This window comes from Bos indicus, chromosome 15 (genome assembly GCF_029378745.1).
Source record: "Bos indicus isolate NIAB-ARS_2022 breed Sahiwal x Tharparkar chromosome 15, NIAB-ARS_B.indTharparkar_mat_pri_1.0, whole genome shotgun sequence".
In the NCBI taxonomy this organism is placed as follows: Eukaryota; Metazoa; Chordata; class Mammalia; order Artiodactyla; family Bovidae; genus Bos; species Bos indicus.
This window is the reverse complement of record NC_091774.1, coordinates 63,892,174-63,908,442: the sequence shown is the minus strand read 5'-3', so window position 1 is coordinate 63,908,442 and position 16,269 is coordinate 63,892,174. Positions and strand designations below refer to the sequence as shown.

The 16,269-nt window shown below is 37.0% G+C and overlaps 1 protein-coding gene across 1 annotated transcript in view; it reads left to right on the top strand.

The window, feature by feature from the left end:
- The window catches only part of CCDC73 (coiled-coil domain containing 73), a 116,377-nt gene that overhangs the window by 15,260 nt on the left and 84,848 nt on the right, over nucleotides 1-16,269 (top strand). Inside the window, exons 3-5 of the mRNA XM_070804003.1 lie at nucleotides 11,669-11,740; nucleotides 13,617-13,652; nucleotides 14,481-14,555. Coding sequence (XP_070660104.1) covers nucleotides 11,669-11,740; nucleotides 13,617-13,652; nucleotides 14,481-14,555 — 183 coding nt within the window. The remainder of the gene's footprint in view (nucleotides 1-11,668; nucleotides 11,741-13,616; nucleotides 13,653-14,480; nucleotides 14,556-16,269) is intronic.

Below are 16,269 nucleotides of genomic sequence, written 5' to 3'. Positions count from 1 at the left end.
ATACTTACGCTGATTCTAAGATTTATGTGGAAATAAACTTGAAAAAAGTGCCTGGGAAAGTTTTGAAAACAAAGAGGATGAAATAGTCCCACAAGAATCATAAACGTATTTTAAAGCTGCAATAATTGAAATAGCTTGGTAGTATACATGAACAGAGGAGAAGGCAATGGCAACCCACTCCAGTACTCTTGCCTGGAAAATCCCATGGATGGAGGAGCCTGGTGGGCTGCAGTCCATGGGGTTGCTAAGAGTCAGGCACGACTGAACAACTTCACTTTCACTTTTCACTTTCATCCATTGGAGAAGGAAATGGCAACCCACTCCAGTATTCTTGCCTGGAGAATCCCAGGGACAGAGGAGCCTAGTAGGCTGCCGTCGATGGGGTCGCACAGAGTCAGACACGACTGAAGCGACTTAGCAGCAGCAGCAGCAGCATAGATGAACAGGCATCCGGTCCCATCACTTAATGGGAAATAGATGGGGAAACAGTGGAAACAGTGTCGGACTTTATTTTTTTGGGCTCCTAAATCACTGCAGATGGTGGTTGCAGCCATGAAATTAAAAGATGCTTACCCCTTGGAAGGAAAGTTATGACCAACCTAGATAGCATATTCAAAAGCAGAGACATTACTTTGCCAACAAAGGTCCGTCTAGTCAAGGCTATGGTTTTTCCAGTAGTCATGTATGGATGTGAGAGTTGGACTGTGAAGAAAGCTGAGCACCGAAGAATTGATGCTTTTGAACTGTGGTGTTGGAGAAGACTCTTGAGAGTCCCTTGGACTGCAAGGAGATCCAACCAGTCCATTCTAAAGGAGATCGGTCCTGGGTATTCTTTGGAAGGAATGGTGCTAAAGCTGAAACTCCAGTACTTTGGCCACCTCATGCAAAGAGTTGACTCATTGGAAAAGACTCTGATGCTGGGAGGGATTGGGGGCAGGAGGAGAAGGGGACAACAGAGGATGAGATGGCTGGATGGCATCACTGACTCGATGGACATGAGTTTTAGTGAACTCCGGGAGTTGGTGATGGACAGGGAAGCCTGGCGTGCTGTAATTCATGGGGTCTCAAAGAGTTGGACATGACTGAGCGACTGAACTGAACTGACACATGAACAGGTAAAATATAACAGAGTCCAGAAATAGATCCAAATACATGAGATAATTAGTGAATGGTAATACCAGACCACGTGATCTGCCTCCTGAGAAATCTGTATGCAGGTCAAGAAGCAACAGTTAGAACTGAACATGGAACAACAGACTGGTTCCAAATAGGGAAAGGAGTATGTCAAGGCTGTGTATTGTCACCCTGTTTATTTAACTTATATGCAGAGTACATCATGAGAAATGCTGTATGAAGCACAAGCTGGAATTAAGATTGCCAGGAGAAATACCAATACCCTCAGATATGTAGATGACACCACCCTTATGGCATAAAGCAAAAAAGAACTAAAGAGCCTCTTGATGAAAGTGAAAGAAGAGAGTAAATCAGTTGGCTTAAAGCTCAACATGCAGAAAACTAAGATCATGGCATCTGGTCCTATCGCTTCATGGCAAATAGATGGGGTAACAGTGGCTGACTTTGTTTTTTGGGGCTCCAAAATCACTGCAGATGGTGACTGCAGCCATGAAATAAAAAGACGCTTACTCCTTGGCAGAAAAGTTATGACCAGCGTAGACAGCATATTAAAAAGCAGAGATATTACTTTGCCAACAAAGGTCCGTCTAGTCAAGGCTATGGTTTTTCCAGTAGTCATGTATGGATATGAGAGTTGGACTATAAAGAAAGCTGAGCACCGAAGAATTGATGCTTTTGAACAGTGGTGTTGGAGAAGACTGTTGAGAGTCCCTTGGACTGCAAGGAGATCCAACCAGTCCATTCTAAAGGAGATCAGTCCTGGGTGTTCATTGGAAGGACTGATATTGAAGCTGAAACTCCAATACTTTGGCCACCTCATGCAAAGAGCTGACTCATTGGAAAAGACTCTGATGCTGGGAGGGATTGGGGGCAGGAGGAGAAGGGGACGACAGAGGATGAGATGGCTGGATGGCGTCACTGACTCCGATGGACGTGAGTCTGAGTGAACTCCGGGAGTTGGTGATGGACAGGGAGGCCTGGCGTGCTGCGATTCATGGGGTTGCAAAGAGTCGGACACGACTGAGCGAGTCAACTAAACTGAACTGAAGACTGTCAAGGTAGTGTCCTCAGTTACTGCAGTGAATTCTAATAAGCATGGTTTTGCTTTATTAAAAGGTTGGTTGGGTGTTTTGGTTGAGTTCATTTTTGTATATGGTGTTAGGTAAGGGTTCAGCTTCATTCTTTTGCATATTTGTACCCAGTTTTTCTAGAACCTTTGGTTGGCAAGACTGTTCTTTCCTGATTTAATGATCTTGACACCCTTGTCAAAAATATTTGACTATGTAAGAGGGCTTATTTCTGGGCTCTTAATTTTGTTCCATTGGTCCATGTGTCTTTCTTTATGCCATTACTACACTGTTTTGATTCCTAGAGCTTTCCAGTAAGTTTTGAAATCAGGACATGTGAATCTCCGAGCTTTGTTCTTCTTTTTCAAGATTATTTGACTGTTTGGGGTTCCTTGAGATTCCATTTGAATTTTAGGATGAGTTTTTCTATTTCTGCAAAAATATCATTGGAATTCTCATAGAGATTGCGTTGAATCTATAGGGAACTTTGGATAGTATTGACATCTTACTAACATGAAGCTTTCTAATCCCAGCACAAAGGATGTGTTTACACTTTTTATGTTTTATTTAATTTATTTTCTTTTGGCACTGTTTTGTAGTTTTCATTATACAGGTCTTTTATCTCCTTGACCGAGTGAATTTCTATGTATTTTATTCTTGTTAGTGCTATTGTAAATGTAACTGTTTTCTTAATTTCATTTTTGGGTTGTTCATTGTATTGAACATGCAACTGATTTTGGTGTGACTGTATCTTATTACTTTGCTAAATTCATTTATTCAATTTTTTGGTGGAATCTTTAGGGTTTTGTACATATAAGACCTGCGGACAGATAATTCTACTTTTTCTTTTTCAAACTGGATTTCTTTTTCTTGCCTCATTGCTTTGACTAAGGCTTCTAATACTATGTTGAGGAGAAGCTGTAAAAGTGGGCATCCTTGCTTTCTTCCTAACCTTAGAGGAAAAGCTTTCAGTCCTTTACCATTGAGTATTATGTTCATGTGGGGTTTACAAATATGGCTATTATGTTGAAGTAGTTTCCTTCTTTTCCTAGTTTGTTGAGTTTTTTTTTTAAATCATGAAAGGGTATTGAATTTTGTCATTTACTTTTTATTTCATAAGTTGAGATAATTGTGTGCTTTTTTCCCCCTTCATTGTGTTAATATGGTTTATTGCATTGCTTGACTTTTTGTTGTTGAACTCTTCTCTTATCCCAAGGATAAATCCTACTTGGTCATGGTGTATGATCCTTTTATCTGAATTCAGTTTGCTAGTGGGTTTTTTTTTTTTTTTTTAGAAATGTTGCATCACTGTTCTTTAGGGGTATTGGTCTATAGTATTCTTTTTTTGACGTGTTTTTTCATCTGGCTTTGGTATCAAGGTGACACTGGCTTAAAAGCATGAGTTAGGAAGTATTCCTTCCTTTTCAACTCTTTGGAAAAGTTTGAGGAGGATTGCTGTTAATTCTTCTTTAAATGTTTGATCAAGCTCAGGGCTTTTCTGTGTTGGGTGTTTATTTTTTTATTACAGATTCAATCTCCTTAATAGTTACAAGCTTAAGCTAAAGCTAAACTGAAGTCCCTCAGTCGTGTCTGACTTTTTGCGACCCCATGGACTGTAACCTCCCAGTCTCCTCCATCCATGGGATTTTCTAGACAAGAATACTGGAGTGGGTTCCCATTTCCTTCTCCAGGAGGTCTTCCTGACCCAGGGATTAAACCCATGACTCCCGCATTGTAGGCTGACACTTTATTGTCTGAGCCATCAGGGAAGTCCTAATAGTTATAGGTCTGTTAAATTTTTCTGTTTCTTTGTTATTTGGTAGGTTTTGCATTTCTAGGAATTCTCCATTTCATCTAGGTTACCCAATTTGTTGGCATAGAATTGTTCATAATACTCTTATCAGTTCAGTTCAGTCGCTCAGTCATGTCCGACTCTTTGTGACCCCATGAACCACAACATGCCAGGCCTCCCTGTCCATCACCAACTCCTGCAGTTTACCCATACTCATGTCCATTGAGTCGGTGATGCATCCAACCATCTCATCCTGTGTTGTCCCCCTTCTCCTCCTGCCTTCAATCTTTCCCAGCATCAGGGTCTTTTCAAATGAGTCAGCTCTTTGCATCAGATGGCCAAAGTATTGGAGTTTCAGCTTCAACATCAGTCCTCCCAATGAATACCCAGGACTGATCTCCTTTAGGATGGACTGGTTGGATCTCCTTGCAGTCCAAAGTACTCTTATAATACTTTTTATTTCTGCAGAATCAGTAGTAATGCCCCCACTTCCATTTTTGAAATTTGAGCACTTTCAAAATTTGAGCCTTTTCTTTTTTTCTTAGTCCATCTGTCCTGTGTTTAGTCTCTCAGTCGCGTCTGACTTTGCAACCCCACAGACTGAGGCCCTCCAGGCTCCTCTGTCCATGGGGATTCACCAGGCAAGAATACTGGAGTAAGTTGCCATGCCCTCCTCCAGGGAATCTTTCCATTCCAGGGATCGAACCCAGGTCTGCCTCATTGCAGGCAGGTTCTTTACCATATGAGTCACCAGGGAAGCCCAGTCCATCTAGGTAAAGGTTTGTCAATTTTGTTAACTTTTCAAAGAACCAACTTTTTTTTTTTTTAATTGTTTTTTAGAACCAACTTTTAATTTCACTGATTTTCTCTATTTTTCTTTTCTAAAATTTTTAGATTTATTTTTGGCTGTATTGGGTCTTTAGTCAAGTTGTGGAGTGCAGGGACCACCCTCTAGTTGTGGAGCACAGGTGTCTCACCGCGGTGAATTCTGTTGTGTGGAACGTGGGCTCTAGGGCATGCAGGCTTCAGTGGTTGCAGCTCACGGACTCGAGTGCGCAGGCTCAGTAGCTGAGGTGCATGCGGTTAGTTGCTCCACGCCATGTGGAATTTTCCCAGATTAGGGATTAAACCCGTGTCTCGAACCTGTGTCCCCTGCGTTGGCAGGCTGTTTCTTTACCACTGAGCCACCAGGGAAGCCCTGTCTATTATTTTTCTATTCTCTATTTTATTTATCTCTGCTCTGATCTTCATTATTTTCTTTCTGTGGTTAACTTTGGGTTTAGTTTGTTCTTCTCTTTATCAAGGGTAAAGTTAGGTTGTTGATTTGAGATCTTTCTTGTTTTTTAATGTAAGTATTTATAGTTATAAATATTCCCATTAGCGTGTCTTTTGCTGCATCCCATCAGTTTTGGTATGTTTTTTTGTTTGTTTTCATTTGTCCTTCTTTATTTTCTAATTTTCCTTGTGATTTCTTTAATCACAGTTGTTTAAGAGTTTGTTGTTTAATTTTCACAAATATATGGGTTTTCTAGTTTTCCTCCTGTTACTGATTTCTAACTTCTTCCCATTGTGATCAGAGAGGATACTTTGAATGCAATCAAAATCTATTGCAACTTAATTTGTGGCCTAGCATATGGTCTGTCCTGGAAAAATGTCCAATATGCACCTGAGAAGAATATATATTTTGTTTTGGGGTAGAGTGTTCTGTTTATGTCTGTTAGATCTAGGTTGTTTACTGTGTTATTCCAGTCTCCTCTATTTCCTTGTTATCTTCTAACTGGGTATTCTGTTTTTGAGAATGAGGTGTTGAAGTCTTCAACTGTTATTGTAGAACTATTTATTGCTTCAATTCTGTCCATTTTTGCTTCATATATTTTGATGGTCTGTCATTTGGTTCATAAATGTTTATGATTGTTATCTTTTTCCTTATTGAATGTTTTATGAATATATAATGTCTTTCTATGTCTATTGTAACTTTTTAAAGTCCGCTTTTTTGTTTGTTTGGTTGGTTGTTATTTTGATGGAATATCTTTTTCCACTTTTTTATTTTAACGTATTTGTGTCTTTAGATTTAAAGTTAGCCTTTTGTAGATAGCATAAAGTTGGATCACATTTTCTATGCATTCTTCCAGTGTTTGTCTTTTGATGAGAGACTTTAAATATACATTTAAAGTAATTACTGATAAGGAATGACTAACTTCTATCATTTTGCTGTCTGTTTTATATGTATCTGATAGATTTTTGTCCTCATTTCCTGATTACCATCATCTTTTGTGTTTAGTTGATTTTTTATGGTAAAATGTTTGAATTCCTTTCTCATTTCCTTTTGTGTATACTCTCTAGCTAATTCCTTTTTGGTTACCATAGGTATTACAGTTCAGTTCAGTCGCTCAGTCGTGTCCGACTCTTTGCAACCCCATGAATTGCAGCACGCCAGGCCTCCCTGTCCATCACCATCTCCTGGAGTTCATTCAAACTCACGTCCATCGAGTCAGTGATGCCATCCAGCCATCTCATCCTCTGTCGTCCCCTTCTCCTCCTGCCCCCAATCCCTCCCAGCATCAGAGTCTTTTCCAATGAGTCAGCTCTTTGCTTGAGGTGGCCAAAGTACTGGAGTTTCAGCTTTAGCATCATTCCTTCCAAAGAACAGCCAGGGCTGATCTCCTTTAGAATGGACTAGTTGGATCTCCTTGCAGTCCAAGGATGCTAACTATTGCAGTCCAATAGTTAGCATCTATTATTATAGCACTCTAATTTGAATATGTATCAGGTTAATGTCAATAACATATAAGTACTCTATTCCTTTATAGTTCTATCTACACCCCTTTCAGTTGTTGATATTACAGAATTACATCTTTATATACTGTATGCTCAGAGAAGGCAATGGCACCCCACTCTAGTACTCTTGCCTGGAAAATCCTATGGATGGAGGAGCCTGGTAGGCTGCAGTCCATGGGGTCGCTAAGAGTCAGACACGACTAGGCAACTTCACTTTCACTTTTCACTTTCATGCATTGGAGAAGGAAATGGCAACCCACTCCAGTGTTCTTGCCTGGAGAATCCCAGGGAGGGGGGAGCCTGGTGCGTCTATGGGGTCGCACAGAGTCGGACACGACTGAAGTGACTTAGCATAGCATAGCATATTGTATGCTCAAGAAAATAAACTAGTAGTTTTAAATATGTATTAATCTCTGAATTTTTTTTATAATAATAGCAACTTCGTAGATTTTTAACAATATTTATTTATTTATTTGGCTGCACTGGGTCTTAGCTTCGACGCATAGATCTTTGTTGCCACATGTGGGATCTTCATTATGGCTTGCAGGATCTTTAGTTGCAGCAGGCAGGATATAGTTCCCTGACTAGAGATTGAACATATTCCCCTTGCATTGGGAGCATGGAGTCTTAACCACTGGACCACCAGGGAATTCCCTAGTCTCTGAATTACATAGAAAACAAATGTGGAGTTACAAATCAAAGTTACAATAATACTAGCTTTTAGTCTAATAATTTTTTAAGTGTTAGTTTCTTAAATCACATAGAAACAAACAAACAAAAATTGTTAGAGTAATACAAGCTTTTATAAATTTCTCATGTATTTACCTTTATTGAGATTTTTATTTCTTCATATGGAAATAAAGATTTTTATTTCTTCGTATGGAGTCTTTTGTGTCCTTTCATTTCAACCTGCAGGTCTCCTTTTATCATTTCTTGCAGGGCAGGTCTAATGGGTAATGAATTCTCTTAGCTTTGATCTGCATTTTAGATCATGTAGAGGAAAGGCAATTTACATGAGATGGTGATAAGACTATGCAGTATATTTCCTGAGTCCTTGGAGTATAATACTTTGCTCGTTTATCCAAAGTAAGAAAATGTCTAAGGTTGGGATATCAGTAGCCAGTTTCATGTGGCAAGCTCTAACAGATGTGTGTGGTGAAAGCCAATGAGTGTAGGAGAGTGTGGACTTAATGGTCTTGAGCATTAGACATAACCTTCTTGGTCCCGGCAGTTCAAGAATGTCAGATTTAAGATGCCATTAACTTTCTACTTTCCCTCAAGAGTGGAAATGATTGGGACAATGAAATATCCAAATAAATGACAGGACTTTGCAAAATTCCGTAATAACAGGTCCAGTAGAAAGTGCCTCTATTACGGGAAATACTCATATTGGGAGCACAAAATCAAGTAATTTTTTCCTACTCTCATAATTATAGCTGTCTCTCAAGAAAAAGTTTCAGTCCATCCAGAAAAGTAGTAAGCAATGATCAGAACACATTCAGAAACCTTTTCAAGGGTTAATTTTAGGAAATCTATTTGGACACGTTCAGTGGGGCGTCCTGAAGCTTGGGTTTAGAAGGATAACAGTTTTACTAGGATTGTGAGGGAGACATAAGATTTGCACCAGAGACATCCTCAAAAATCTTATTAAAATTACCCCACCAATGCTAATAGAATATAGTTTTTAATATGTCCTTGTTCCGATGGGTAATTTCTTGTAAATGTTTGCAGAGTTCCATTGAGGTTCTCTGGTGCCACCAAGTGTCTGTCCTGAAAGTGTCAGGGATTCTCTTATATTTTACAACCATGTATTCTTTTCAGACTCTGAAGCCAGTTGTGGACATTCCAGAATAGCGTTGTTTGTTGTTGTTGTTGTTTTATCTACAGGAAGATTTAGCTGTTTAGAGTATCATTGGGCCAGGAGCTAACTGAGGGCTGCCTGTGTGTCATAAAGATAAACTGGGATATTTCCTTTAGGCTTTATTATCCTGTATAGTGTGGTTTCATGATAGCCACCTCTTTAGGAAGCTTACTTCCTACTTCAGAGTTCATTTTAATTGGTAATCCTATTGAGGTTAGAAACATTCATTGTTTTTACAGTATTACAAAATCATGGACTACTTCAGATACTATTCCAAATAACCTTGATATTATTGATAGTTTTATGTTAACTTTGTTATCTCTTGACACTTGGCAAACTCTGCTGAGTGGGTAAGTACTGTCATCTGGACTGGTTTTACCTCTGGTAAAGAGTCTTGTTTTAGGGGTCAGTTGAGACTCTTACAGTATATCTTACCTGATAGTTCCCATTTTAGTTTCAGAAAATGATATATCAACAGATAAGACCTGGGTTCAATCCCTGGGTTGGGAAGGTCCCCTGGAGGAGGGTATGGCAACCCACTCCAGTATTCTTGCCTGGAGAATCCCCGTGAACAGAGAAGCCTGGCGGACTACAGTCTATGGGATCGCAGGGTCAGACATGACTGAACGACTAAGCATGTATTATTAAACCCAGATTTTCTAGGAGTTTTTTAAATAAATCCGTTTGAGGCATAGTGATTGTTTGAATAGAGGCTAGATCTTGTGAAATTCCTCTTCTTTGGGTAATTAGCAATGTTTAGAGGATAGCACTGAGTTGAAATGTATGAGGGAGAAAGTAATAAAAAATTCATAGGAAGTAAGCCTGCTTGCTGAGAAATGTGTTTTTAGTAAGTGTCCAGGCTTGTTCAGCATATAGAACTATCAAATTTAAACAAGATCCTTAAACTAAGTCAATAGAAGCTTCTGCTAGTTTGGCTGCTGCTAATACTATCCTTAAATAAGGAGTAGGATTTTGCCAGTGGGTCAAGAGGAAGATTGTAGTAAGCAGTTGGGTCCTGCCGATACTTGCGGTGTTCTGTTAGAGTATTAAGGACTTGTCTGCATTGCTCAGATACAAATAGAAAGCTTTATGACAATTTGGAGGGCTTTAACTGCAGGTGTGTGTGTGTGGGAGGGGCTGTTGAAAAGTTATTTTTTTAAAAGAAAATATTCTTGTTTTTGTTTAAGTTCCTAAGGGAAAAGTTCCATTATTGAGAACTTAAATTATCCAATATCTATAGTAGTCAGTGAAATCTAGACAACTTTCTAATTTTCTCTTAGTAAGCAGTCTTAGAAATTACTGAATGGCTCATAATTTATCAGGAATGGGAAGTGGTTATTTTATTTATGGCCTTAAGGTCTTGAACAAATGTTCACCCTTTGGGTTCTTGAATGGGGAACAGTAGTGTTTTAACACCAGTATGGGTATGATTGGGCTTCTCAGATGGCTCAGTGATAAAGAATTTGCCTGCCTAACAGTAGATGCAGGTTCAATCCCTGGGTCAAAAAGATCCTGGAGAAGGAAATAGCAATCCACTCCAGTATTCTTGCTTGAGAAATCACATAGACAGAGGAGCTTTTGGGGCTACAGTCCAAGGGGTCATAGAGTCAGGCATGACTTAGCAACTGAGCATGCACCTGGAAATCTATTTCTAGATTTTACAGCTATTCACAAAAAGTGGGGAGAGAGCTGGAGTTCACACCTACTTCATAATCTTCTCCTCAAAGTACTTGTCCCTGACGTTTCCTATAAATTCATTCTTTCCTTGTTGCAGCAGTAGATTAGAGTCTAATAAACTGGGCAGTAGCCTCTGAAAAATTTTGTACAATATCTACAGGTTTTCTAAATGCCTAATTTTTGGGTAATTCCCTGGTGGTCCAGTGGTTAGGACTTGGTGCTTTCACTGCTGGGGCCCAGGTTGAATCCCTGGTCAGGGAACTAAGATCCTCCAAGCCACATGGTTTGGCCAAAAAAAAATTTTAATGTCTGGTTTCCTATACAGTTTGGGATTTCTTAAGTCATTCTTGGGATCTTCTTACTTTGCCTTTTCTATTCTTTTTTGCAGCTGAACCAATTGATAACAGACCTTGGAAATGGCATATTATTTCTAAAAATTAGTTATGAGAATTAAAATATTTTAAAGTAATTGCTAGCTTCAGAAAAAATAAAAGTTGTATGAGAATAGAAATGTAATCATGATATGCCATGTGGCTTAGCATTGAATAAAAATTGCATAATTACAAGAGTATAAATACTATTAATATTTGTCACATTTTTTATATAACTGTTGGAAGAATAGAGGGAGGACATGTAGGATTATGGTTGTATAAGAAAGCCAAATTCCCAACTATCATAATAGATCAGTAGATCATTAAAAAATTTTTTTTAATTGATAAATCAATGTATATGTAGGACTATCGAATAAAATAAAAGAAACATTTGAAAGTGGTTGTCAGTTTTAGATCTAATTTTTTTAATTATAAGAATTACTTGATAAAGGTAGAAGAAAACTTCATCTTGAATCTAAATGACAGGATACAACTTCAACTAAAAAAAGGTGTAGAGGAAAGAAATGGAATCGTTTATATGAATTTTTTTAAGATGCCCTGTGGTACTTCTGATTTTGTAAAAAATTATTTTAGTGAGTTTAAAGAATCAAACGTTACCATGTAAACACTTGTGCTTAGGTAATAAAATTGGTTTTTTTTGAAACTCTTGAAACTAGTCTACTTTGTATTGGACTGTTAATTTTAATAATTTCGATGATATTTTCTTGAAGAAAATTTTAGAGTGAGCTATATTCAGAGTTTAGAATTTTAAAAAGCAATATGTTTTATCATGAAGACGCAACTGGAAGCAAAATTATTGTATGCTGAGTTTCATGACAGTTAAAAAAATTATAAAAACTGTCGTGAGTTGCATCTTAAGAGCCTAAAATAATATGTACAATGAAGATGTATAATTTGTGAATCCAGTAAAAATTTAAAACTGAGTTGCTATAATTTATGTTTTAACTTTTCATAATTTTTGAAATAGGAAACTCTTCAGAATCAAAAGGATACATTAGCAAAGCAACACAAAGAAGCCATGGCAGTTTTTAAAAAGCAGGTAATTTCTTAAGGATAGAAAAACACTACAGTTTTAAATATTGCAATTTTCCCACTTCTCATGAATATTATGACATGTTGTTCATCATACTCACTGAAGACAAAAAGTGTGTTATTGGAAGCAGGAAATGAACAAGGTTATTTTGAATCACAACTGATAATACTGTACTGTAGTAGAATGACTTAATTAAGGAGAAAATTATTTCCTTGGAGAGGTGTTTTCATTTGTCCTAAATAATCTATGTAAGTGAATGTGTATTCTTGCTCTTTCTCTCCCTTCTCCCCTCTTTCTTTAACTAGCATATCCAGGAGCTTACATTGTCACATTATTCCTTTACCCAAGCAAGAATTATAACACTGGTGAAAAGCTGAGATGCAAGTAGGGGGATATAAAGGATGAGGAGATATGATTATCATTCACCTCTGTAAATTTCAGGTATCAGCAAATGAAAGAAAAATTAGTAGAAAAATAGAAAAAATAAAGGAAAAATATTTTAAAGAAATGAAAAACAACTCCTTCCATTATTTTGAATTCTAAATTCTATAGCTCTTCTTTACTACCTCAAATTGATCTTCAGTCCCTAGTTATAAAATATAAGTGTAAGAAATGTGCCTAAGAAAAATATACTCTGAAAGTGCCTTTCCTATAGCCATGCCAACATTATCATTTTTTCTTCCTTTTTCCTTCCCTCTTTTTGTTTTTATTATTTCCATACAAGTGTGTGTGTTTAGAAAGAAATGCATAAAAAGAAATAAACCTATATAATCTACATTACTAGTGGGTTAAGGTTATGGCTAATTTACACTGTAGCGTGGATTTGTTTGAGCAGATGGTAAACTTCTTCCTTGTAGTCTGAAATTGGCTTTACTTAAGTTATGGGAGTTTTAATTGAAGGGTAAGGAAGCAGAAACCAACTATACAGCATAGTATTCCTTAGGAGAGAGCAAGTCTAAGTCTCTGTTACCACAAGGGACTCTGGGCAAGAAAGAAATCCAGGTTATCTGAAAGTTAGAGGAGAAAGTGCTACTGCATTCTTTATTATTATTTTTTTTCCTTTAACAAATATTTGTTTCTTCTTTTTTTTTTTTTAAAGAAGGGATTCTTGAATGTAAGTGAGGAATATGGAAAATGAGATGGAGAAATGCCAAAGAAGTTTTATTTCTTAACAACTTTGTCTAGTATCTTTGTGTTGCTTGGAATATTTAATTAGTTTTTGTTGGCAAGTTCACTTTAGTTTTCCTATTTTAAAATGTCATTATTTATTTATTAGACTGACACATGCATTTTTAAAAAATTTCAGAAAATACTGTCAGTGCAAATATAAACTATATCAATTTCATAAAAGTGTGCTTTTAGAAAATGTTATATGTTATTGTTTATGAGTAGATGCAACATACTGAAACATTTAAGAAACTGGGGGGAAAAAACGTGGATACTCTGATCCTAAGATTAAATTGTTCATTTACTTTGGTGACTGGCTTTTCCCCCTATTTTATATTTTTATTATTTATTTTCTCAGTGTGAAAACATAATCACATTGTACTAAGTTCAAACAATATAGACATTTCTGTAGTCTCATTGGGCTTCCCAGGCGGCGCTAGTGGTGAAGAACCTGCCTCCTGATGCAGGAGGCATAAGAGACACAGGTTCAGTTCTTGGGTCAGAAAGACCCCCTGGAGGAGGGCATGGCAACCCACTCCAGTATGCTTGCCTGGATAATCCCGTGGACAGAGGAGCCTGGCAAGCTGCAGACCATAGGGTCGCAAAGAGTTGGGTACCACTGAAGCGACTTAGCACACACATAGTCTCATTGGCCAGTGTAAATCACTGGTAACATTTCATTTACCTGTATTTTGATTTTTAAAATTCTTATCAGTTGCAAATGAAGATGTGTGCCTTGGAAGAAGAAAAGGTATTTATTAATTTTTTAATAATTTGAAACAGTTAAATGCTTTTAATTATCAATTGTTCACTATAATGGAAAGGAGCATTGGTAATAAACAATGGAGACTATTAATTTCCTAAAATTTTAGAAACAGGAGGGATTTAAGGGAATCCTGTTACTTCAGCTCTTATCATTTTACAGTTAAGAGTATTGAGGCCTAGCAAGATTTAAATGACTTGCTGAAGTTCCCATTTTGAAGCGGTAAAGTTGAAATGAACCTAGATTTCTTCAGCCTTTAAATTAATGCTCTTTCCACTATACTACAGTGTTTCTATTACGTATAATATGTTTTTAATGCCTTTTCAATGAAATTACATTCTTTAAAACACAGTAAAATAGCTAATACATGTTTTTATTATATCAAAATATATGCCATTTATAATATTAAAATTTATAGCTATTTTTAGCAAAAGGCCTTTCTTAAAAATTTTTATAATATCCCTATATTTATAAAACAAATGTAATTGTGTCTTATTAATTAGAATATATTTATTCTAGCTATATGAATTAAATAATTATATAGTGTCCATAAGTTCTCAGGAATGCTTTCCTGATAAAATGATTTATTGTTATGATGAGGTTTTCCATTTCATGATATTTGTAATCTTGTATAGACCTAATTGTAATTTTGTGATATTTGTAATCACTGGAAATATGGGTTATAGTATAGTTCCAAGTTTAAAGTCTGTGAAGTATTTAGTTTCAAGTAGAGATTTTGGTTCTTGAACTCTTGTTTTCTCTGTTAATAATGTCACTTACATTGGAAATTAGTGAAATATAGTTTTTTGCTTAAAGGGAAAATTTCAACTTGCTACAGAAATAAAGGAAAAAGAAATAGAAGGATTGAAGGAAACATTAAAGACATTACAGGTAAAGTAATTTAGTATTTCTTGATAAGTAACTTGGCATTTTAACATTGTATCAGTAAAATACCATTAAACATGTAATCTAGCAAAGTGAAGCTGACAAAAGTTCATGTCATATATTATATAACTTGGTGCTTTTTTTCTGAGGGCCTTTGATTTCAAATTAGTAGGATTTTTGCTTTACTTTTTGTTTTAAAAGGAAATATTAAAATAGCTTTTATTATTTTAAACAGTACTATAGTTAGATATATGTTATTTTTAACACTTTATAGACAACACGTTAGGCCTATATATTATAACTGATTTATCTGTGGTCCTTAAAAATTAACATAAATAGCCTTTATTTAGTTATTATTATTTGCTAAGTACAAAACTATGTTTATTTTATGCAAATACAAAGGTAAAGAAATAGCCCTTGCCTTTAAGTTGTTCAGTCTCAGAGAATACAGAGGTATACAACAAATGATGGTTAATTCAATACATATTTATTAAGGTCTGCTATGTGCTAAATCAGAGAAGGCAATGGCACCCCACTCCAGTACTCTTGCCTAGAAAATCCCATGGACGGAGGAGCTTGGTAAGCTGCAGTCCATGGGGTTGCTAAGAGTTGGACAGACTGAGCTACTTCACTTTCACTTTTCACTTTCATGCATTGGAGAAGGCACTGGCAACCCACTCCAGTGTTCTTGCCTGGAGAATCCCAGGGACGGGGGAGCCTGGTGGGCTGCCGTCTGTGGGGTCGCACAGAGTCGGACACGACTGAAGCAACTTAGCAGCAGCAGCAGCATGTGCTAAATGCTTCTCTAAGCACTGGGAATACAGCAGTGAATAAAAGGAACTTTTATCCTCTGCCCTTGTGGAGTTTACATTCTAAACTAAATAAAAAGTTAAGTAGAGAGTTTTTGGGGAAAAGATATTCATATGATTTCAGAGTACCACTTACAGATAATTATAAAGAACAAAGTATATTTTCACAATGGAAGGATTCTGATGGTTACTACCTTAATCAGATAATTCATACCATACTATGCATTTGTTTAAGCAGTTGACAAGCTTTCTTCCTTTAGTCTGATTCCAGTAAGGACAAGCACTCCTTTTCTCCATATGTTTGCCAAAAATTCTTATCTCTTGTCTTTTTAGACAGAGAACAGCCTGTAGAACAGCCATTCTATTAGGTGTGAGTTAATAACCTCATTATGAGTTTGATTTGCATTGCCCTGATTATTGTAATGATGAGCATGTTTTCATATTCCTGTTAGTCATTTGTATGTCTTCCTTTGAGAAAATGTCTATTTAGTTCCTCAACTCAATTTTTAATTGGGTTATTTGGGGGTTTCTGATACTGAGTATGTATGTATGAATTCCTTCTATGTTTTGGATGTGTATGTGTGTGTGTGTGTGTGTGTGTGTCTGTGTGTCTGTGTGTGTGTCTCTCTGTGCATGCTCAATCACTCAGTCGTGTCTGACTCTTTGTGGTCCCATGGACTGTAGCCTGCCAGGCTCCTCTGTCCATGGGATTTTTCAGGCAAGGATACTGGAGCAGCTTGCCGTTTCCTACTCCAGGGGATCTTCTGACCCAGGGATTGAACCCACATATCTTGTATTTCCTGCATTGGCAGGTGGATTCTTTACCACTCTCCCATCTGGGCAGCACCTATATTTTGGATATTAATCCCTAATCAGATACATGGTTTGCAAATGTTTCTCTCATTGTGTAG